Below are 25062 nucleotides of genomic sequence, written 5' to 3'. Positions count from 1 at the left end.
CTCAAAATTCTAAGCCCCAGCTTTTTTTTTGATAGCTTTATATTTGATGTGTCTTGCCCAGAGATCCAAGACCATATTTGTAAGTATCACATTCATCCTCTGGATTCAGTGTCAAAGCTTCCAGAAGAATTGAAGTTCTTCCTTGGTCATGTTAAGAATTTTACACTTAAACAAATCTAAATTAAATTTTCATATTATTGGAGAAAGTTTCCATGGGATGAAGTAGCTACTTAATGTGCTTTTCAGTAAAGCATTATAACTTGATGTGTGCTATGTACAGCAAGTGGTTAATATGATGTTTTGCAGGGACTCCTTATTTGATTTGAAAGCCATATTAAGTTTCATTCAGGAGTAAGAATAATTCTTTCTATGTAGCACATACCATAGCAAATTTAAACTATTCCTTGAATGTGCCCCAATTTTTATGTTTTTGAAATTATTATTGGATATGAAATATACTAGCATTTTCATTACCCTTGGTTTTAATTATATTTCATGTATGTGACTTTTTATGAATACAGAACTGAGTCCTAAGGCTTTGTTATAATGAATAAAGGCAGTATAAATGTTAAGAGTATTTTTGAGGGTTGTTTAAGCAATATCAGATTGATAGACCCTTAGACTTTTTGATATGTACTTTTTCTTCCTCATCCAATATATTTTCTTGTAAGGGTTTAAAAAAAAAAAAAAGCAAACTTGAATCCTCTCTATAAAATATGTAGCCATTTAATTGGCCTGCATTTGGAAAAGTCACTAGTATTGCCTTTTGAGTGATAAAATTGTGATATCTTTTGTCAAAAAATATTGCATTAGAATTACATCCTAAAGGAAATCAGTAAAATGCTTTGCAAATAATTCCCGTGACACTGTGAAGTATTAGAGCCAATGATTATGAATTTTATATATATATATATATATATATATATATATATATATATATATTTTTTTTTTTTTTTTTTTTTTTTTTTAAGAAAAACGAGGTTTTCAATCTCTCTTTTTTGTTCCTTATTTTAATAGTATGAAGTGTTTATGTTTTGGATTTGGTCTAACTTGTGCTTTTATTGTATTGAACTTTTCAATCACATAGATGACCAGAAATTTTCCACATCTTTTTTTTGAGCTTTCTGTGTCTCATTTCATGGTTTATAAAGCATCTGTAGTATAATTTTTGATTGATGTTGAATCGCATCACTTTGACCCATGTATCTCCTTATTCTTTTAGCCTTGGCTTTCAGTTTTTGAAGAGTATGAAGAATTTTTAAAATATACTTACCCATACCTCTCTCCTACCTTCATTCCATTCTGCATGTTTCTTTTAAAAGGGAAAAACTTTAATTGGACAATATGGTGTTGACATTTTCTACTGCACTAAATAGTGAAGTAATTTTTCATTGTGTTTGTAGAAGTATTCAGTAGTATTAAGCTGCTTCTATCATTATGCTATTTGTTAACTATCTTTAAGAGATAATCTACCATAACTCATCTTAGTGCAGTCCTTACCATCACAACTTTTGCAACATATGCAATAGTGTGCAATTCCTGAAATATTTTTATATTTTATCAAACATGACAAAATTGCGGAATTTGAGAGTTGGAGGGACTTTAGCTATGAGCAAGGTATCACCAGCTACTGTTACTTCTTTTTTCTTCTCCGACCCATAATTCTTTTTTTTTTTTTTAATTTAAAATTTTATACTTATATTTTATTTTATTATAGCTTTTTATTTACAAGATATATGCTTTGGTAATTTTTCAGCATTGACAATTACAAAACCTTTTGTTCCACCTTTTCCCCTCCTTCCCCCCACTCCTTCCCCCAGATGGCAGGTTGACCAATACATGTTAAATATGTAGAGTATAAGTTAAATACAATATATGTATAGATGTCCATATAGTTATTTTGCCGCACAAAAAGAATCAGACTTTCAAATAGTGTACAATTAACCTGTGAAGGAAATAAAAAATGCAGGAGGACAAAAATAGAAGGATTGGGAATTCTAGGTAGTGGTTCATAGTCATCTCCCAGAGTTCTTTCGCTGGGTGTAGCTGGTTCAATTCATTATTGCTCCATTATAATTGATTTGGTTCATCTCATTGTTGAAGAGGGACATGTCCATCAGAATTGATCATCATATAGTATTGTTGAAATATATAATGATCTCCTGGCCCTGCTCATTTTACTCAGCATCAGTTCATGTAAGTCTCTCCAGGCCTTTCTGAAATCATCATGCTTGACCCATAATTCTTATTTGATAGGTTCTTTTTTTCTAATGTACCTTTTTTGGAGGACAAGTAGCTCCCTAGAGCATGAACTTTTCAGGAATAGCCAAAGTCACAAATCTCTTTTTTAAGCTCTTAATTGTATATCTGTTCTTTTTCTTCCTTTTCTCCTTATTATAATCTTGCATTTTCTATCATCCTGGCAAGGGTCAAATCTTCCCTCCGCTTCCCTCCTTTTGTGGTTTTCCTTTTTGAAGCTTTGCTTATGCTTCCTTTAAGAACTCCTCCTTCTTCTTTATAACTTGGAGAATAAAGAGGTATACTACTAATCCCTTCTTTTTTAAAGAAGGACATGTGTTTACAGATAGGCTATTGTGGCTGTGACAAAAGTACTAACATTGAATGCTTAGGGCAAGTCTGCACAATTTCCCCATCTTTTCGTGATAATTGAGATTTTCTGTCTTTTTTTGGTACTACTTGTATTCATACAACAACTTTAAGCATCTTAATAAAATTGTTACAGTCAACTGTTGTGACCTAACTCCACTCAAATTCCTCTTGTACAGTAATTCCCTAGGCAAAATTCCAAACGTGAAGCTTTTCTTCAGCCTTGAATCACTTTCCTCCAGCCTTGAATCACTTTCCTCAGTTTCACTAATTTTCCTCACCCTCAAATCCATTCTGCTATTTTGTTTCATTTATTTAACTTACTTGGCTTACCTACTTAGCTTGCCTGCTGTTTTCTTACTATTATTCTTAAATCTGTCTCTTCGTAGTTAATTTCTTAAAATTTGTTTGATCTTTTTTAATTCTTTCTCTGGGACACTATCCTGTACCTATTCTTTGTTGGGAATAGAGAGGTCGAATATCCAGTAACATGTAACAAGTTCCAGGCAAATGGATTTTAAGTTTATGGTAAATATTTTAATTATCATTGTGGCATATTAAAAAAAAAACACCTTTAATAACAACCTGCCAATCATTAAACATTTATTAAACACTTAAATAAATTGAGTACAAAGAAAAAATAGGTATCAAGGAATTAACATTTCAGTATGGAAGACAATAAATTGGTAGGTATGATACATAAGGGACAGATAGAAAGTAGATTTAGAGGGTAATACAGAAGATAATTTTTATAAAATTTCAAAGCAGAAAGAACCTTCCCCCCCAAAATAAATCTAATAATGTTGATACATTATAGACACCAAGAAAATAATTTTTTAAATAACTTTTAAATCAAGTCTTTCTTTAGTAGGCATGACAGTAATCTTGTTTATTCTTCCTACTGCTTAATTATTATCTTTCCCTTGCAGTGATCAGCAAAATGTCTTTTTTTTTCTATTACTTTTTTTCTTCCTAAATAGTTATCACTTGTTTCTATTACTGTATTAATATTGGAGTGTTGCTATTGTACATATTCTCTTCTTTTACGTATATCTGATACGTCATCATGGAGTGTGTGTGTGTGTGTGTGTGTGTGTGTTACAATTGAGAAGATAATTGATTACATGGGAGCTAATACAGAGGGAATTTTAGACAAAAGCTTCTGAGATGTGAGAGTTAGGGGATGGAATCGTGAGAGGTTTGAGATTATGGGTGTAAAAGGATTGCCTTACAATTAATGAGGGCCCAGTTGACATTATGAAACATAAAATTCTAGTGTACCCAGTTCAGGAATTTCTCCACTTTCATTTGGCATAACATGTGCAGGAGCAAAGACAGCAGATAGGGGAGTGATGCAAGAATTAAACTTGATAAAGCATAATCAGCTTTATGATAAAAGAATTAGGATCGCAAGAAGAAGACAGCATAGAAATGAACTGGTTCACTAAGCAATCTGTATGGAGAAAGGAAGAGAGTAAGACTGTACAAAGATAAGGCCTGGAGATAATCAATGATGATCCCTCAGGGTGCCTAGGAGAGGACTGAAGAGTTGAGGTCACAGAGTGGAAAATAGCAGAATTTGGTAAACTCTTAACTATAAATGAGAAGTAAAATTAAATTTATTTCATTAAATCTGAGAAAGTATAACTTTCTCTAGATATAGTTTTTAGATTACAGCTAAAGTAACCAATGACTATTGTTCTACTTTCCTCTGTTTTAGAATTGCAAACTCAACAAAATATCAGTTCCTATATTGTTTGACTCTGATATGGTTCACACTTACTCCTCAAATCTAGATAACTTATTTTTTTTTCCTTTATTGATTCTTGAAGATTTTTAGTTTGAGTAGAACAGATTTTTATATTTTATTTTCTAAGCAGAATATGTATAAAGTATATCATTTCGTGTAATTCATCTTTTTTGATTATTGCACAAAAATACAGAATTGTATACAATGCAGAAGTTTTTTCACTCAGAAGTTAATGTGATTTTTTATTAATGTCTACATACTTATTTAAAAATAAAATCTAAACCTGTCTTGCTCTTATTGTTTTGTTTATATTCTTTAGTCAGCTTTTTATTTTAGTCATGCAAATTAACTTAAAACATTTTTCATTACAAAGGATTCTATGATATGCTTTAATATAAAATGTATATATTAGTAGCAAATGGACTAATAGATTCTAAGATTAGAGAGGCTGAATAAGGTAGAGTTTATTATTTGGAGATTTAAAGTATACTACTAAAGAAGGAAATCTGTCATTTGTTTATGAAGATCAGAATAAAGAAAAGATAACTGATAAATGCTGTGAAGGGGGAAAAATGCAAAAATTACTCATGGCATTAATAACATGTGGAAAAGTAGGGATAAGTACTATACTTGAACCACATGTTCACTTTCATATATGCATAATTAACAAAAAGCCTTTCTGTGCTTTAATATTATAATGATATTCTTAGTTTACTATAAATATATATTACATTGAATGTACTCGCAAGTTGCAAGTTGCTCAGAATAGTATTAAGCTTAATATTCATTGCTCCTGAGAGATCACATTAGCAGTTTCCTCACTGATGATTTTTATAAGAAATTACTCTTTCAGTAATTAATAAACTTTAGAAATTACTCTTGTTCCTTGAAATTCTTGGATTTGCTATCTGTCTAGTACTTAAACTGAGCATACTGAGGAACTAGTAGGGCCTTAGTGTTTCAGTCTTTTGTCATTATTTGGTTGAAACAAGGCACAGTGTAAATAATGTCCAGACAGAATTGTCCCTGAGAAGAATAGTAGAAGAACCAGTGCAATGCTTCATTTCACATTTTCCTCAATGACATCTATCAGATTAAAGCTCTTTAATAAGTCTTTCTGTGAGACTTATGAAGCTTCGCTTTTTATATTTTTGTTTTAATAACTGGAAATTTATTTGTCTGTATGATTTTTAAATGAAAAGATCTTTGTTTTGATAAATGATAACATTTAATGAAAAACCCTACAATTTTAGTTTATCTGCAGTGCTAACTAATTTTATTGTTTTACTTTAGGTCAATTGCAAAAGAGCTTGCAGACTGGCTTATTAGCAACAATGTTGTTGAGCATATATTTGGACCAAATTTACATATTGAGGTTTGTTTAAAAAAAAAGCACTTGGTTTTCAACAATCATGATAGATCAGAGTTATTTTGTATATTGAACATGTGTCCCTGTTTTACAGATTATCAAACAGTGCCAAGTGATTTTGAATTTTCTGGCAGCAGAAGGACGACTAAGTACTCAGCACATAGATTGCATTTGGGCTGCAGCACAGGTAATTATTGATCCAATTGAAAGAAAACCTCAAAAGGATTTATTTATAATCACCTTTAAAATGTTTTCAAATATTTTATTAGCATCTACTACTTTTTGTTTCATGTTGTAATTTTCTTAAAAGAATTTTTATTGCTGTCTTTCATTTTTACCTCATGAAAATTTCTCCATTATCATTTTCTCTCTGAGAGATAATTCAAATAAATATTTTTAAAATGGAATAAAAGAGGAAGGGGAGAATATCACTCTAATCCATCAATACAGTGGAACAAGATTGGAACATATATGAAATGTTCCACATCTGTGTACCAAAAGGTAGTTTGGCAACAAATTAAATTTGACTTTAAATGCCATTAAGAATAGCTTATATTTTTTTTATAGGTAAGAGGGAAGCCACTAATATTATTAAATACAGGTATAGAGTTAGTCAAGCATATAGGTTTAGGAAAGTCACCCTTCCAACAGTATTGAAGATCATTTGGAGAAGAGAACGTCTTTCATCAAGAAGACTAATTGGGAAACTGTTGGGAGGCAACATTTTAGGTAGGAAAAAGTATAATTTTGCAACATTCATTTTTGATTGTATTGGGGTAGTTCTTTTTATTCACTTTTGTCATTGTGTCACAATGAGACAGCTGGGCTTGGAAGCCCTGAATTCAGGTGCGGCTCAAATACTTACTAGTATCTCGTACTTAGCCTATTTATCCCAGTTTTCTCATCTATAGAAATGACCTGAAAAAAAGAAATAGTAAACCACTTTAATGTCTTTGTCAAAAAATCCCAAATGGGGTCACAAAAAATCAGATACAGTTGAAACAATTGAATGAAGTAGTAAACCTGGATTACTGAAAGTATCCTTTGTAGAAATAGAGAAATTCAGAAGAGTCATATAGTTATTCAGTCTGACAATCTGTCAAGTCATTAAGAATTTATTAAACACCTGTTATGTGCCAGATGCTGAGGATCCAAGTACAAAGAATGAAACAGTCCTGACTTACAATGAGCTTACATTGTAATGGAGGAGACAAATAGAAATAAATTAGGTACATATGTATATACATTAGACATTGTGAATTAAGAAAGCTTCTTGCAAAAGATGCTTTTAAACTGCATCTTAAAGAAAGGATCTCTTTGTAAAATAGTGCCAGGGAAGACATGTAGTCCAAACTTAGGCATGGCCTCTGCTGATTTCCTCCTGGGGGCCTCCATTTTGAAAATAGTCCCAGGTTGATTGTACTTCATTTCCTCTGACTGTATTTCTGACTCTCCATACATTGCAACCTGTTCTGTTACTTTTCCTTCTCTTCCCCTCAAACTTTTCATCTCCCTTTTATTTGTTGTCTTCTTGTATTGAAAATACAAGCTCCTTAAGAGCAAAGACTACCTTTAATCTTGTATTTATATCTCTAGCATTTATCACAGTGTCTGGCACACAGTCATCTTGTTGCCTCCCTGCCACTGCAAAGACAGAGTCACATGAGAGATGGAGTGTCTTGTGTAAGGAACAGAAAAAAAAATCCAGTTTAGCCAGATCTCAAGAGTGTAGCAGAAAGAGTTTTGTCCAGTGAATTGTAAGAGAATGAGGAGTTCTAAGATAATGATCAGGTTACAAACTTGAGAATACTAGAAAGATGATGGCATTTTTGAGAGAAATAGGAAAATTTGTTAGAGGAGAGTTTAGGGAGGGATATGATCAATTTAGATTTAGACATATTGAGGTTTAGATGATTGAACTAGCATTTATTAAGTATCTACTATGTGCTAAGCACATCCATTTTGAATATCCTTTAGCTGAAGTTCAGAAGCAATACTAGACCTGAATATCAAGACACATAGAAATAATGAAATCCAAAGGAGTTGATGAGATTATCAATAGAGCAAGTGTAAGTAAGTGAGAGTAGCGTCATGCAAATGTAGAGAACAAACCATATACATGTTGGAAAGAGCACTTATTTTGAGAAGGATTAGGTTGGAGAAATAAGTGAAATGCCTCATCACTATTTGGAATCATGCTATGATTGTAGTTCTATTTCCTAAACTCTGTAGTCCAGGTCACCTTTTTCACACTGTTATGATAGTATCACTTTTATATTTCAACACTGATCTTTAGCTTGGCATATCTTAATGTGTACTTCTATTTGTCTATTTTTAAAAAATAATATTTGTACTTTTCAAAGCCATATTCAGTTAATACAGTCTCATTCTACCAAGTTTCCCTGGTACTTTTGTGCTCAACATATTCTTCTTGGATTAGATTCTGTAGTTTTTCTCGTTAGAAATACTTTGCGCACTCATGTAATGTATCTGAATGAAAACCTGGGATTTACTTCAGACTCCCTATAAAAATTTTTGTGTCCTGTGAATTTTAAACATGTTTATTGCAATTCTACATTATGAATGTAGAATTACTTCACTACTAGAACTAGAATTCTGAATTCTCTAAATCACTTTTGCTGGATATTCATAGGTGATTTAGTTCCCCGTCCATTTTAGATTGAAGCCCTTTGATTAAATTTGTAAAAATACAGACTAATACTTTCTTATCAGTTCTTATGCATGACTTCCTTGGCTAGGAAATTTTTTATTCCTATATTGTCAGCTATGCCTTAGACATATATATCCTACAATTACAACTTAAACAGTTTTTTTTTTTTTTTTTTTTAATTTAAACAATTTTGAAACATCTTTAAAAAAAAGTTTTGAGCTAGCTGAAGTCAGGACCTGAGTTCAAATATGGCCTCAGACACTTAACACTTCCTAGCTGTGTGACCAACCCTAGGCAAGTCATTTAACAAGTCCCAGTAGTCCCAGAAAAAAAAAAAAATTTAGTTTTGAGCTCCAAATTCTATTCTTCTCTTTATACCCTCTACCTACATGTACCAGTTTTCCAGAAATCATCTTGCTTGTCATTTCTTATGGCATAATATTCCATTATCATATATCCACAGTTTGTTTAACCATCCCCCAACTGATGGTCATTCCTTTAATTTCCAGTTCTATCACATAAATTTGTGCTATAAATATTTTCATATGAGTAGATCCTTCTCCCTCCTCCCACCCCTTTTATTGGGATATAGACCTAGTTATAGTTCCTTTGGACATAGGTCCAACTTGCTCTCCAGAATGGAGGTTGTACAACTCCACTAATAGTGCATTAGTGTTCCAGTTTTCCCATGCCCCCTTCAACATCCATCATTTTCTTTTTTTTTGTCTTATTACCCACCTCACAGTTGTTTTAATTTGCATTTCTATAATCATGAGTGATTTAGAGTCCAGCTTCGATTTTGCAACTGAAATTTTTCAAAATTATGTTTTATTATCGGTAAATGTTTGATTCCTGTACCCATTTTATATATAGTCATGTAAAAAATTTTTGAGTGAAAAGAGTTCATGAAATGGAAAAAAGTAAAGAAATCCTAATTTAGGATGTTTTTTCATGTGATTATAGATAGCTTTTATTTCTTTATCTGAAAATAGCCTGATCATATTCTTTGGACCCACTTATCAATTGGGGAAGGAATTATATTTTATAAATTTGACTGACTTCTCTGTATAGTGGAGAAATGAGGTATGGCTCAGATATTAAACCTTATTTTCACTTATTTCACTATCTCTATTTCTCTTCTGAACCCTTTCTCTTTGACTAGAAGTAAAGAAAATTAATATTGGATTATAATATTTATTGCCATTATTTTTATGTAAATCTGTTTTCTCAGACTCCATAATATCTGAAAGTTAGGTAATTTTTAAAAGGTGTATTTGAATAATCTATTTCTAGCCTCTTAAAAGATTCTGTGTAAGGACCCTTTTGGGGAGGGAGGGAAGGAGAGAGGGAGGGGAAGAGAGAGAGAGAAAAGAGAGAGAAGAGAGAGAGACAGAGACAGAGACAGAGAAGCCTCTTTTCCTAGTTATAGATTGACTCTGAGGATCAATCCTTCCTCCTAATGATGAAGTAACAAAGAAGCTGTGAATTCTTAGACCACTTTCTTAATTAAATATTCACTCATCATAGCTTCCTTTCATTGGCCAGAAGAGGTAAAAATGATGTAATGTTGGACTATTTAAAAGGTAGACAACTTCAGTGTAAAAGATAGAGTCAGCCCCTGATCTGAGTTTTTGGCATGCCGTTGACCCATCTTTCATTAATAAATTGCATGCACTATTAATAAATTATCATCTATTTGGAGAAAGGCCTCATTTTATTTATAATGGTTCGATTTCATGTGTTGTAGAGGTAATATTAAAAGCACTGTTTATACCCTTATAATTTTTAATTTTTTGACCCAGACTTTGTAATCTTTATCAGCTCTTTCTAAATTCCTTTTCCTTCTGTCATTTGTGATTTCACTTACCAGACTTACTCTGAGTAAATAGTATTTTAACAAGAAATCAAACTTGTCTCTTTTTTTCCTTGTTGCATGTCTCTGATTGGAATCTACTTTATACTCATTCAAAAAAGGCATATGTATATATTTTATGATAGGTTTTTATTTATTTTTTTTTTTTGTCTTTAGATGGTGGAACTTTTATGTCCTGTGCTTCCTAGGAGTTCAGTATTAGATCTAGGGCAGAGATGTAAGTGTTGGATATAGAAGAAGAAAAGTTATGAATTGCCGATAGCAACAACAAAAGGACTTAAATTTTCTCTCCTTTTTACCTCTGATTATTGCAATTCATTCTATGAAGCCTCATTGATGAGGAATATTGTAGAGAGGAAATGAGCTTCTTTGCAGTAGCAGCAAGTATAAAAAGCATATTTCTTTATTTTTTTACATTAAAATTGCCTTTGTTATCTATTGTGACATAAAATAACATAGAGAATATTTCTATTTTCTCCTTAGAATGAAATATTTATTTTAAGGTATTAGAAAAGTAAAAATATTTGCTACAGTATTTAGTATTGTAAGTATCCACATTACACAATCATTTAAAAAATCTAGAATATATATATAAATGTTGATGATTAGGAAGTCAATTAACTTATTCTCTTTGGTGAATCCATGCCATGTACTCAACCTTGAATATGATTTTAATTATATCCTCACCAGTTACTTTTGCTCAGTGAACAAATCTTTCAATTTGTATCGTCTAGCATTGAGTATATATTTATCAATGAGGGACAAAATAGAGGACATTATAATAGTTTCCAGGTTCTGATTAGGAAGGTTTGAGAACTATGATCAAAGTAAAAAAAATTTCAGTTTCAATTAAAAGGAAAGCAGTTAATGGCAAAATCTTGGCAGTAAATTTCTTTGCTAAAGGACTGATATGAAAGATATCTAGGGATTGGTATAGACAGAAACAAGATATTTTCTAATATGTAAGTGATCAAGAATATGAATAAGAAGTTTTTTCCCTCCCTGAGGCAATTGGGGTTAAGTGACTTGCCCAGGGTTACATAGCAAGGAAGTGTTAAGTGTCTGAGACCAGATTTGAACTGAGGTGCTCCTGACTTCAGAGCTAGTGCTCCATGCACTGCTCCACCTAGTTGCCCCGAATAAGCAGTTTTTAAGAGAAGAAATACCAGGGTTTTTTTCGTTGTTTGTTTTTTTTTTTTTTTTTTTTTTTTTTAATAAATTTTTATTTTCAAAGTAACATGTAAACATGTTTCAACATTCACCCTTGCAAAAGCTTGTGTTCTAAATGTTTCCTAGAAATGCCAGTTACTAACCATTTGAAAAAGTGTCCCAAAACACTAAGAAGTCAAATCCACCTTAAAAAAAACTAAAGTTTCATTTAAAATAGCTTCAGATTTACAAAATTGACAAAAGAACGAATCGAAAATCATTGGAGGGAATTGCATTAAGCAACTATTGATTGATCTGTGAATTGTCCATTATTTCAGTTTAGAACTATGCTTCAAAGTCAATTAATTCTGTAGACCTTTGATCTAGTGATGCTTTGTGTGTGTGTGTGTGTGTGTGTGTGTGTGTGTGTGTGTGTGTGTGTGCATGTGCGCGCGCACACACGTTATAAACTTCCAAGGAAATAGTATCAATTTCTATAAAAATATTGTAGCACTTTTTATTGCTGGAAAAAACTGGGAACAAAACGAATTGCCCATTTTCACTTGGGAGATGAGTGAACAAATTATAGTATATGAACATAAAAGAAATTTGTTTATATAATATGATGAAAGAGTGACAGATTCTCAGAAAACCAAGGAGAAAACATGTATGAATTCATTCAGACTAAAGTAAGCAGAACCAGGGAAACAATTTATACATCGACTAGAATAATGTAGAATAAAACCACTTTGAAAGAATTAAGAACTCCTTACTTCAGAAATCTGATGATGAAGCATGCTTCCCACCTTTTAAGAATAAAGCCATGGGTACAAAATAAGAAATCATTCCACTCAAACCTCTCCCAAAAGAAATTCCTAGATAATCCATTGATGTGAAATACTTTTCTTGCATATTTTATTCATCAGCATGTAATGTAGGATACACTTAAAGTCTTTTAAAATATAGTTTCATCTGTGATTTCTTCTTGATCTGGTAAAGCTATCATTATAATAAAGAGAAAATTAATAAAATGTTGACATTATTGGATTCTTGGTATTCTGAATCCTAAATGATTAAGAAAAATTTATAAAGCTAGTTTTCTTCAGCTTTTCTTTAAATGTAAAAACTCTAAAGAAATCCCCAATTTGTCTTCATTCTAGATTTTATCATAGTATCACCTTCCAAAGATCTAATAATGCAAAAGGAGAAAAAAACTTACCATGTGTTATTTTCATAGATATACATACATAAACCCAAACACTCTTAAGTAATTTAACCTTGGTTTTGCTAGGGCAAATAAATGCTACCTTTTTATTTTACATAGTTTATCTCTTTATAATCCACATTATGGTTTGATTTTGGCACTTAGTTAAACTACTTTATATTTGTGCTAATAAATATAAATATCAAGAATTAAAAGGTAGCATTTATAAAATAGTACCAAAGGCCACTTATAACAATTACATAATCTATAATTAGAATAATATTTATTTTTGGTGTGTATGATTTTACTTTTACATATATATATATATTACCTAGAATTAATAGATACTTGAAATTATTGCTGATATTTGTGACTTCATACTTAAAATTCATTTATTCCTTGCTTTAAAAATACAGGAATACTCTTTTACCAACATATAATGGATGCAAACATCAGCATATGTTGTGTAGCTAATTTATTACTCATCTCATCATACTCTCTAATAATATACCTTTTCTATTTATTTTATGTATACATACTATGTATTTTTTTGTTTTCCAGTTGAAACATTGTAGTCGGTACATACATGACTTGTTTCCTTCGCTCATCAAGAACTTAGATCCTGTTCCACTTAGACATCTCCTCAATCTTGTTTCAGCTCTTCATCCAAGTGGTCACACTGAACAAGTAAGAACTTTTTAAAAATTTCATTTTATGAAAGGGGAAAAAATATGTTGGCTAAATGAAGAAAAGATTCTTAACCTGGTATCCATTAACTTAAAAAAAATTGATAACTATTTCAATACAGTTTTTTAATATTGTAACTCTTGTCTTCGATTTAAAGAAATGCTGGACTTGGAGTCAGGAAAATCTGAATTCAAATACTAACTCAAACATTTCTTAGATGTCTGAATCACTTACTTTACCTCTGATTATGTCAGTTTTCTTCATTTATGAAATGGAGATAATAATAAGATTCCAGGATTGTAGTGCAAATAAAATTAGATATTTGTACAGTGTACATTTTGTACACCTTCAACTGCTAAATAAACACCGACTACAGTTATTGTGAGGAGTCCATAAGATTCATCAGATTGCCAGCAGGGCATGATCCCTAACAGAAAGAAGTTTAATAATCTCTGACTAAAGTTATATACTGGTATTGACCTTGTTAGGTACCTATTTATGATTTAAAATTTTCATGTTGTTTAAAAAACTAACTTCATATTCTCCTTTCATTTTTATAGACCTTATATTTGGCATCTATGCTTATTAAAGCATTATGGAATAATGCATTAGCAGCTAAGGCCCAACTTTCAAAACAGAGTTCTTTTGCATCTTTACTCAATACTAACCTCCCTATGGGAAATAAGAAAGGTAAGGAAAAACAATTTGTACCTCATTGTTCCAAAACAAATGGATTTTTAGATTAGAATTTTCCTTGCTTCTTGAACTAAATTATTAATTAAATTATGTCCCTTTGCACGGGATACAAAACATTGAAGGTAGTAAAATAATTAATAAATTGGGGCTTGCTTCATGTTTTTGGTATATTCTGGTAAAATAAAAAGTTTTAAAGTATCAGTAGAGCTTAAATTATTTCCTCCCAATTTTCCCATTTGCAGAAATGTTGATACTTTGTTTAAAAAAAATCTTTGAAGATGAAGTTGTATTTGGAAACATTTTGAGGGTAGAACATATATAATGTTCTCTTTCTATATTTCAAAGGTTTCTATGAGGTATCAACTATTCTATCTTTTACAGATATAATTTTCAAGGACTTTCTAAACTTTTTCTACATTTTACCCCAATTTTTCTCTCCTGACTTCATATACTACTCTTTTCTTAGGCTTCTCTGTGCAGGCACCCACAACAACTACTGCAGGTGGTGGGGACTTACATTATTGCAGGCTTCCCTACCTGTATCTCTGTTGATTATGTAATATGAACAACTGATATGCTGTACCAAAGAAGCTCAGTCACTTAGAATGTTTCCCTCCTGTTTTTTCCTTTTTCTTCAGAGGAAGAAGAGCTCAGAAGAGCAGCCCCGTCGCCTTGTAAGTTGAGTCTTAGACATGCACAGCAACATAGTTTGTAATTTTTAAAAAATGAATTGCTTTTTAGATTAACATGCTGAATAGTAGATAAAAATTTGGACCAGGGTTTTGAAGATTATTTTCAAAGGTAGACACAATTTATATTAAGTAGAAGAACAAGTTATTCTACCAATCTCTTTATAAAACCAGTATAACCATCACATTTTTTGATTGGACTTAGTTTTAAATCATTTTTAGAGACTTTGGATATTTACCTGCTTAGAGATTTTAGAGTTGAGTTTATATTCCCATTAATTCGAATTAAAAAATAAAAGATAAAATATCTTTAAAATAGGGTCACCTGCAGCTAGCCCTCAAAGCAGTGATAACAGTGATACACACCAAAGTGGAGGCAGTGATATTGAAATGGATGAGCAACTTATTAACAGAACTAAACATGTGCAGCAGCGACTTTCTGACACAGAGGTATGGCAGTAATCTTATTTATCTTCATTTTGATATCTTAAAAGTTCATAATGAAGTCACGATATATGGGCATAATTGTAATTCTCTTTTTTAGTAATAAGCAGTGTTTTCACAATAGATTTTTTTCCCACAGTGGACTTTTTGAGGTATTTTTTCTTTGAATTTGAATTTTATTTTTGTGTTTTTCTTTTTATTATGGAAGCTTAGTCAATGGTAATTCTGATCTTACATGGCCATAACAAGCTTTTAATGAAAAAACAGTTGTGATTATTGTTCCTTGTTGATTTTGTAGTTTGGTTCTCTTGTATTTGTTTATGTCTTGCAACTTGTGTGTATAATTTAATAGACTTTTAAAGAATATTTTTTAAAGAATATATATCTATATAAAGAGGAAACAGTTTGCTTAATTCTAAGTTAAATAATCTACCTCCAAAGCTTACATATTTAAATCATAAATTTGTGATCATCACCATTTATAATATTACTTTTAAGTATTTCATTTTTTATGTTTCTGTAACAAATCTTTTGAAATACAGGAATCCTTGCAGGGAAGTTCTGATGAAACTGCTAATAGTGGTGAGGATGGAAGTAGTGGCCCTGGCAGCAGCAGTGGGCACAGTGATGGGTCTAGCAATGAGGTGAATTCTAGCCATGCTAGCCAGTCAGCTGGAAGTCCTGGCAGTGAAGTACACTCGGAGGATATTGCAGACATGGAAGCTCTCAAAGAGGAAGAGGAAGAAGATGACCATGGCCATGATCCCTCCAAAAGTAGTCATGGTACAGACCTTCGAAACAGAAAGCTTGAAACACAGGCTGGGATTTGTCTGGTGGACTCACAGGGCCCTCCAGAGAGAGGCAGCACAAACAGTGGAACAGGAAAGGACCTTGTTTTTAATAGTGACTCGGTGCCATCAGTTGATAATCGAATCAGAATGTTAGATACCTGTGCACGTCCTGAAGATACAGAACATGATATAGCAGGAGAAATGAGCACTGCACATATATCACAAGCATCTCAGGATTCTTGTATTGCACGTACTGGGGACTTTCTTGGAGAAGCCATTGGGAATGAATTATTTAATTGTCGACAGTTTATTGGGCCACAGCATCACCATCACCACCATCACCACCACCACCACCATCATCACCACCACCATCACCACCACCATGATGGGTAAGTTTATTCTGATGAAATCTACCTTGCAATTTCCCTTAATATAATTATATTCTATTTTTAGTTAGTTTGGTTTTCCACTTAAAAAAAAAAAAATCCTTGGTTTTTGAATTTCAAATATATAATCACTTCTTGTTTCATTGAAGAAAGTATAGGAATAGATTTTTTTTTTTTCTGCTTTTCTTCTTCTTCCTTCCTCCCCCACTCTCTTTTTTCCTTGACCAGCTATTTTTCTGAGCTTATAAGACATTGAAAATCAGGTTATTGTTATTGTGAAAATGAAGTTCTTTAGTTACTTCCAGAATTTAAGAAAAGGTTTCATTTTTTGCAGCATTACAAGATAATTGGAAGTTTAGAGAAATTCATCATGAATGTTCTTAAATTTGATATTTGAATCATTTTCTCCCTCTTGCAAATAGCTATCCAGTATCAGATATTCTTCAAATCCTAGTTGTTCTGCACAAAATTAAAAAAAAAAAAAAATGACCCCATTCACACTTATACATCCTATTTCTTTACCATTCTTATCTCATTTCTAATATTGAACTAGAAGAATCAACCTATAGTAGAGTACATTCAATGACTATTCACAACAGAGATAACCTTAAAATTAAGATAAAAGAGAGAAAATAAAAGGGATATATAAGACATTTTTCATTTTGGTGTAAATTGCCTTATTTTTATTAAGTTTGTCTTGATTTCATTTGACTTGATCTAAGTCACTAGAACTAATTTTTGTCATTATATTTGTGAATTAGAATATACTCCAAGTGGTTATAGAAGCTAAAAAAAAAAATCTTAATTACTAAATTTTTTTCCTGTTGAATTTATTAACTGTAGTCATTACTAAGAATTAGCTAAAATGCATCTTTAGCTTGGTTTATAAGGAAAGCTAGATAATTTATGTAGGTTTGTTAAAATAATGTTTCAGACAATAATGACTTATTACTAGTACATTTTTTTTCTATTCTACTTTCTTTCTTTCTTTTTTCATTTATTATAGCTTTTTATTGACAAAACATATGCATGGGTAATTTTTGAACACTGACCCTTGCAAAAACTTCTGTTCCAACTTTTCCCCTCCTTCCCTTCACCCTCTCCCCTAGATGGCAGGTAATACTTTACATGTTAAATATGTTAAAGTATATGTTAAATACAATATATGTATACATATTTATACAGTTATCTTGCTGCACAAGAAAAATTGGATTTAGAAAGAAGGTAAAAATAACCTGAGAAGAAAAACAAAAATGCAAGCAAACAATAACAGAAAGAATGGAAATGCTATGTTGTGGTGGTGTGGTCCACATTCATTTCCCAGTGTTCTTTTGCTGGGTGTAGCTGGTTCTGTTCATCACTAGTCAATTGGAACTGATTTGGATTCTCTCATTGTTGAAGATAGCCACTTCCATCAGAATTGATCCTCATGTAGTATTGTTGTTGAAGTGTATAATGATCTCCTGGTTCTGCTCATTTCATTTAGCATCAGATCATGTAAGTTTCTCCAAGCCTCTCTGTATTCATCTTGCTGGTCATTTCTTACAGAACAAAAATATATTCCATAACATTTCACATACCACAATTTACTCAGTCATTCTCCAGTTGATGGGCATCCATTCAATTTCCAGTTTCTAGCCATATAAAAAGGACTGCCACAAACATTTTAGCACTTATGGGTCCCTATCCTTTCTTTAAGATCTCTTTGGGATATAAGCCCAATAGAAACACCGCTGGATCAAAGTTTAATGACTTTTTGAGCATAGTTCCGAATTGCTTTCCAGAGTGGTTTGATCCGTTCATAACTCCACCAACAATATATCAGTGTCCCAGTTTTCCTACATCCTCTCCAACATTCATCATTATTTTTTTCCTGTCATCCTAGCCAATCTGAGAGGTATATAGTGGTATCTCAGAGTTGTTTAAATATGCATTTCTCTGAACAATAGTGATTTGGAGCACCTTTTCATATGACTAGAAATAATTTAAATTTCTTCATCTGAAATTGTTCATATCTTCTGACCATATATCAATTGGAGAATGGCTTAATTTCTTATATATTAGAATCAGTTCTTAATACATTTTAGAAATGAGACCTTTATCAGAACCTTTAACTGTTACCAGTACATTTTAAGGTTTTAAAAACTCCTGTACTTGTTCGTTGAATCAAAACTTTTCAACTTTTTAGATGTTACAATTTGAACAAAGATCCTTACAGTAAAGATGTGACTTTTGGAATAATAAGTAAAAACAAATAAATTGATTAAACTCTTTCCTCTTCCATGTTCTATAGGCATATGGTTGATGACATGCTAAGTGCAGATGACGTCAGTTGCAGTAGTTCCCAGGTCAGTGCAAAATCAGAAAAAAATATGGCTGATTTTGATGGTGAAGAATCTGGATGTGAAGAGGAATTAGTACAGATTAATTCACATGCAGAATTAACATCTCATCTCCAACAGCATCTTCCTAATTTAGCATCTATCTACCATGAACATCTTAGTCAAGGTAAGATTTTATCTTAACAAGTAAAATAACTTTCACTAGTATGCATATAATATTAATAGCAACTACTGTGTGAAATATAGGCATGACTTTTTAAGAAAAAATAAATAAAATAGTTCCTCACCTAACATTTTAAGGGCAATTTAGGGAGTTATGGAGTCAAAAAAGAGAGCCAGACAGAATTCTCCCATTTTAATTTAGAATTGAGGGTAGTGAGTAATAAGAAAGGCTGTTTTAGAAGCTTGTTGATTGGGGCTTTTTTTCTTTTTATATAGAGCTCCAACTATTGCAGCCTGCTTTCTGTGTACCATATAGTTTTGATTCATGGAATAATCCTGTGCTCTGACTATTATTTCTCTTATTGTTCTCAAATCCCCCACTCCTTTCTGCAAATGTATTTTTGTTCAGTTGACTTTTGATTTTATCCATAAAAGAGGGAGACAAACTTATAAGGGAATAATGTCCAGAGATGGAAATTTTGGTCTTTGAAGTAATAGATACTGTGACTTAAGACACAACTGATTGATTGTCATGCCCTTTTCAATAACCATAATTATAATTTAATTGATTTCATCATTGTTTCTAAAGCAAAAAGGAGAGATTTGTGTTTTGGGGAAAATAGGGGCTTGCTGGGCAACATATAAGGCAGCAGTAAAAATAGCAAGATGCCCAAAGTGTCTCTCGTTTCCTGGGAGATTGTTACTTGATAAAATGTTAATCATGGATTGGGGTAAGTTAGATATATTGAGTTATGCCAGTTCCTACTAACTCACCAGCTAGGACACCAGCTAGTAGGTATAGCAAGGAACTAGCAGGTAAATGCTTACTGTTTACCTGTGTCCTAAGCATCAGAAATAGAAATGAAAACAAAAATTTTGACAGTTCCTGCACTTAAGCATTTTCATTCTGATTGGGGAAAATGACATACAAAATCGAAAGGAAAGGTGCACATGCTGACTCTTTGCTGGGGGATGGGAGGGGAGAGTATTTCAGAAACAGAACCTAGAAAGGAATGAAAGTTGGTTAGCCTATGTTCCTCTCCAGAATCTAGGCCCTGGGAAGAATTGTCTGGTAGAAGGAAGTGGCCAGCCAGCCTGGTGAAGGAATATTTGAGGGTGAAAAGGTGGCAGTGAATAAGGACTGTTATATAGTCTTTAAGTAACATTGAGGTACTGCCTTGGTCACGAAGGGGTTAACCAGTAGATTTTAAAATCATTGGTAGGATTTCAAATTAGGTTGTATTGCATCCAAAGTCAATTTCCTGTCTAATAAATGACGTTGCCAATCCCCTCTCCCCCCATTTTTATAGATGATGAAGCCGAGAATAAGTGAGGTTATTAAATACTCAGGATTACAAACTAGTAATGTCTGAGCTGGTCTATGAATGTAGAATGACTTTTTTTTTTTTTTTTTTTGCTGAAGCAGTTGGAGTTAAGTGACTTGCCCAGGGTCATATAGCTAGGAAGTGTTAAGTGTCTGAGGCCAGATTTGAACAAAAATTTTTCAATATTTGAGTGATATGCCTATGTCCTCTAGGAAACCATTAAAATAGTCGTGATGAGACATGAAATTGAGAAATGAAAAAGATGAATGGGTGGATCCAGATAATGGTTCTGGAGATGGAATCAGTGGATTTATCATTTGATTAGATAGAGAAATTGAAGAATGAAAGAATTTTAGTGGATGAAGAATAACATTCATCCACTAAAATTATCAAAGGTTAGTGGATAGAAGAAAAAGAAAAGAAGTTAAAAATTAGAATTGTGATCAGTAGGCAAAATGAGGGAGCAAGAGATGATTGATAAAACTAGCAAAAGAGATTTAGATGGGATTATCAGATATATTAATCAGCAAGTAATATTATACAACAGGACTGTATTAAACATTGGTTGGTTGGTGTCCTTTATTCTCAAAGAGGATCCAAATGGCATCACTGTTAGGGTCATCCTGCCATTAAGGAGCATGCATTCTAATGAGGAATGTAATGTATAAATAATTAGGTAAATACAAATTATATACAAAGTACTAGGTGAAGATTATCTGAGAGGTAAAAGCATTATCTGCCTGTAGTACTGGCAAAGGTCTCCCACAGAAAAAGGGGGGTTTGACTTGAGGCTTGAAAGAAGCCAAGAGGTAGAGATAAGGAAGGAGAATGTTCTAGATATGAGAGATTGCCAAGGCAAGGAGATGAGAGATGGAGTAATATGTTTGAGAAGCTATAAATAGGCTAGCGTAATTGTAGAGTGCCTAGAGGGCTTGGGAATAAGATGTGAGAAAGCTAGAATGATAGGAATTGGCCAGATTATGAAGTTTTCATTATTAAATAGAGAACTTTGTTATTTGATCTTCAATGTAATAGAGAGTTCCATTTTAACTTATTAAACTGGAGAGGTTATTGATCGAGACCAGCGTTTTGGGGGAAATCATTTTAGTAACTGAGTGAAGAGTATATTGGAGTAGAGAGGGTTTGGGGCAAGAGAACCAGTTAGAAGACTGGTTCTAGATAGGGAGAGATTGTAAAGAGCTGAACTAGGAATGTGCTGTAAGGGACATATACAAGGGAGATAAATGTAGAAAAGAGAAGATTTAACAACAGAATAGTCATATGGGGCGAGGAATTAAGATTAGTACCAATATTGCAGGCTTAGGTAACTGGGAACATATATTATTGGTTTCTTCATTATGTTTTTGGATATATTGATTTTAATGACTTCATAAGATAAAACTTGAGATGTCCAAGAGATAATTAGTAATGTGGTAAATCCAGCAGATCAATGAGGGGACAGATAGATAGATGGATAGACAGATCTGGGAATCACCTGTTGAACCCATGCGAGATGATAAGATGACTAGTTTTTATAGAGTAGAATAAAAAGAGAAGAGAGTCTAGGACAAGGCCTTTTGGGACACCCATAGCTAATGTCTATTTTACATGGATGTAAAATTTGCAAAAGAGAATATAGTTTAACAGATAGGAGGAGAACAAGAATGGAACAGTTTTAGAAAAACCTAGAAGAGAATCAGGACAAAGAAGTTTGATTTCTGTCTGGGTAGAGAAAGTGTAGAAACAGATAAAGATAGAGAAAGAGACAGAGAGAGAGATTTTTTGATGCGTAGTATTGAATTTACTGAAAAGACAGAGTATAAAAACAGAGAAAATAGTATCAGTTTATCAATTAGATCTTTTGCAACTTTTGAGAGAAGAATTAAGTAATTGAATGAGTTTGAATGAATTTGTTGACCAAGTAGGTGGTAAGGAATTGAAGATAGAAAATGTACACTATAACAAAGTAACAGACTTTGAGTACACAGCAGGGTCAGATAAAAGCTATTAGAAAGATGAGACTATTGTATCGTGGTATAAACTAATTTGTGTTTAGATAACAAATTTATAGTGGATCCATGGAGCTTTGGTTCCATGGTTTTCCCCAGTGCTTTTTTTTTTTTTTTTTTTAAAGCAACTTAGGAGGAAGAGTGGCCAAAAAAAAAAAAAATACTTAAAATAAGACTGGATCTTATTAAGGGACAGATTGGAAAGATGTGAATGCCTGAAGGTTGTAAGAAACCTAGAAATTAAGTAAGCTAGAAGGACAATGCTTTGAGTTTCTTAACTATGAGGTCAGTATTGTAAAAGAAATAAAATGAGATTAGAACAGGTATAATACACTTGTTGGAGAGATTGAGTAATGGGCTATCACTTCTTGACAGTAGAGAACCAGGAGTGTGCCAATTTTTCATTCTAGCCCATTGCTTTGGAGTCCCCAGAGGGAAGAATGGTCAGTAAAGGGGAGAGATAACTTCAGTAAATAGTAGTTTCTAGTTATTGCCCATAATGGATATAGTATTTGAGGAAGAGCTGTAGAATGAGGAATTTTTTATTTTTTTTTTTAATTAGCACATTTCAGCAAATAGGGGAAAAAAAGGGACATAAGTTGGTTAGAGAAAAAGTTGATGGTAAGGTAAGAGATTTTTTCAGGTATCTTCACAAACAGACTCTGACCCTTGATTGTTGTAGTTGGGCAAAAAGAAGTAGTAATTTGCTAATTAAAGTCTTTGGGAAATTCCACTTATGGAAATGCTTATAGTCTAAAATGACCCCCAGGTTACTAATTACAATCATGCAATAAAAAGTTTTTCCAGTAATGATGTCTCCAAGATGGAGCTGGGCCCATGATGGTCATTGGTAATGATGACCAGGAAGGTTGTATGGTGAAGGAGGCCTTGAGCAGTTGCCATTTCTGCATTTTTTATTTCCACATGGAGCCCCTTCAACGGATTGGAGTGGGAGATGGGAACATCATTCGTAATGGTGGCCAGGAATGGCATATGGTGAAGGAGCCCTCTAATTCCAGGCATCAAAAGCCCAGGACAGCAGCTTCACTCTTCTATTTTGCCACCAAGGAGAAGTCATACTGATTACCTTCCGTCTTAAAATTCTGAATCATGTCTTTAAGAGCAAGAGGTACAATAGTTGATATAAAAATTAAAACTTACTTATTTTCAAACATAGCATTCTCCCATTTTAATTACTCACAAAATAATAAATGGCATTATATCCAAATGACAAAACTGAGAGGTAATAATCTGTCTTTGGACAGCAGATCTCCAAGGAGATCTTGACAAGTTAGGATTGTTATGGGCCTGTTGAGTAGCTAGCTGTACTCTAATTGTTTATCACCAACTGCTTGTTGAATTTCCCACAATCCCTATGTAGCTTTACTAAGAGACTTATTTTTATTGATTCAGCATTGTCAACCTTTTACTTTCATACTTCTCTCTCTTTAACACCACATCTATCCTAGTCCAGAATCTCATCACATCTTGTTGGAGTATTAAAATCTTCTAGTTTGTTCCCTACATCTAGTCATACTGTGCTCTAGGATACAGCTAGCAAACTGATATTCCTAAAGCATAAGTTTGACCATGCAATTTCCTTGGCTAAAGAATCTTCTGTAGTACTTGACATTTATTTGACATTAATACTCTTCACAATCTGGCTCAGGCCTTTCTTTCCAGGCTGATTCAATTAATCAACAAATATTAAGCACATACTATTACAGAGCATTGTATTGGGAGCTAGGAGATAGAAAAAAGGAAGTGACTGCCACTATTTAAAAAGCTTATATTCTCTTGACAGAACAATGCATAAATAAGTAATATATTGAATTTCTATAAAATAAATACAGGACAATTTTGGGAGAGACGGCACTAGCTTTTGGGTGGATCAATAAATGCTTTTTTAAGTAAGACTTCTTTGAGCTTAATCTTTTTTTTTTTTTTTTTTTTTTTTTTCCCTGAGGTAATTGGGGTTAAATGACTTGGCCAGGGTCATACAGCTAGGAAGTGTTAAGTGTCTGAGATCAGATTTGAACTCAGGTCCTCCTGACTTCAGAGCTGGTTCTCTATCTGCTTCACTATCTAACTGTCTCTATTTGAGCTAAATCTTGAAGGAGTCAAAAGATTCTGAGAGGCAGAGGAGAGGAGTTGAGTTCTCTTCAACTAGAGTGATCCTTTCTTAGAAAGGCAGAGACTAGAGATTAAACTTCAGTTATGAGAAATATCACAAAGACTATCTGATCATAGAGTTTGTGTTGTGAAAGTCTTTAAGAATCAAACAGATATTTACATTTTATACTAGGTACTAGATTTGGAGATGGGGAGTGACATGGTGAGATCTGTGCTTTAGAAATGTCATTTGGATACCTGTTGAAGATTAATTGATGAAGGAAGAATCTTAGGGCAGATTTAGGTGAATTTGAAAGCTAATGTGGTGGCTGAAATAGTATAATTATTGGTGGTCTTAAACTTTTTTTTACTTGTGGCCCCCTTTTGCCTGAGAAATTTTTAAGTGATCCCATGCATATAGGTATATGAAACAGTTATACAAATCAAACATTTACTGATAATAAATCATAATTTCATGACTCCCACATTCAGTTATGAAACCCCCACATGGGGTTACAACCCACAGTTTAAGAAACTGTCCTATATAAAATACTCTACCTCCTCCTTTTTTCATAAGCTAATACTTTTACATAGAATGCTCATCTTTATTTTTTGGAACCATCTTCTACTTACAACACTAAGTTCACATACTGTATCCTGAAGGAAGAAGCCATTTGTGATTCTCTTAGTTCTTAGTCCTACCCTTTTTAAACATTTATCTTTGATCATTCTTGATGAAAAGACATTCTTGTCTTTTCCTCTCCCTTAGTCTGTTTTTAGTCAGTTGACACATCTT

At 32.7% G+C, this 25062-nt stretch overlaps 1 protein-coding gene across 3 annotated transcripts in view; it reads left to right on the top strand.

Annotated features, from left to right (window-relative positions):
* USP34 (ubiquitin specific peptidase 34) overlaps nucleotides 1-25062 on the top strand; it is a 264493-nt gene that overhangs the window by 87979 nt on the left and 151452 nt on the right. For all 3 annotated transcript variants that reach the window (XM_074287014.1, XM_074287013.1, XM_074287012.1), the window contains 8 exons: nucleotides 5651-5732; nucleotides 5821-5913; nucleotides 13185-13310; nucleotides 13871-14000; nucleotides 14645-14680; nucleotides 15015-15145; nucleotides 15682-16319; nucleotides 18610-18824. In XM_074287014.1, the coding sequence (XP_074143115.1) occupies nucleotides 5651-5732; nucleotides 5821-5913; nucleotides 13185-13310; nucleotides 13871-14000; nucleotides 14645-14680; nucleotides 15015-15145; nucleotides 15682-16319; nucleotides 18610-18824 (1451 nt within the window). The remainder of the gene's footprint in view (nucleotides 1-5650; nucleotides 5733-5820; nucleotides 5914-13184; nucleotides 13311-13870; nucleotides 14001-14644; nucleotides 14681-15014; nucleotides 15146-15681; nucleotides 16320-18609; nucleotides 18825-25062) is intronic.

This window comes from Sminthopsis crassicaudata, chromosome 2 (genome assembly GCF_048593235.1).
Source record: "Sminthopsis crassicaudata isolate SCR6 chromosome 2, ASM4859323v1, whole genome shotgun sequence".
Taxonomy (NCBI): Eukaryota; Metazoa; Chordata; class Mammalia; order Dasyuromorphia; family Dasyuridae; genus Sminthopsis; species Sminthopsis crassicaudata.
This window is presented reverse-complemented; position numbering and strand designations above follow the sequence as displayed.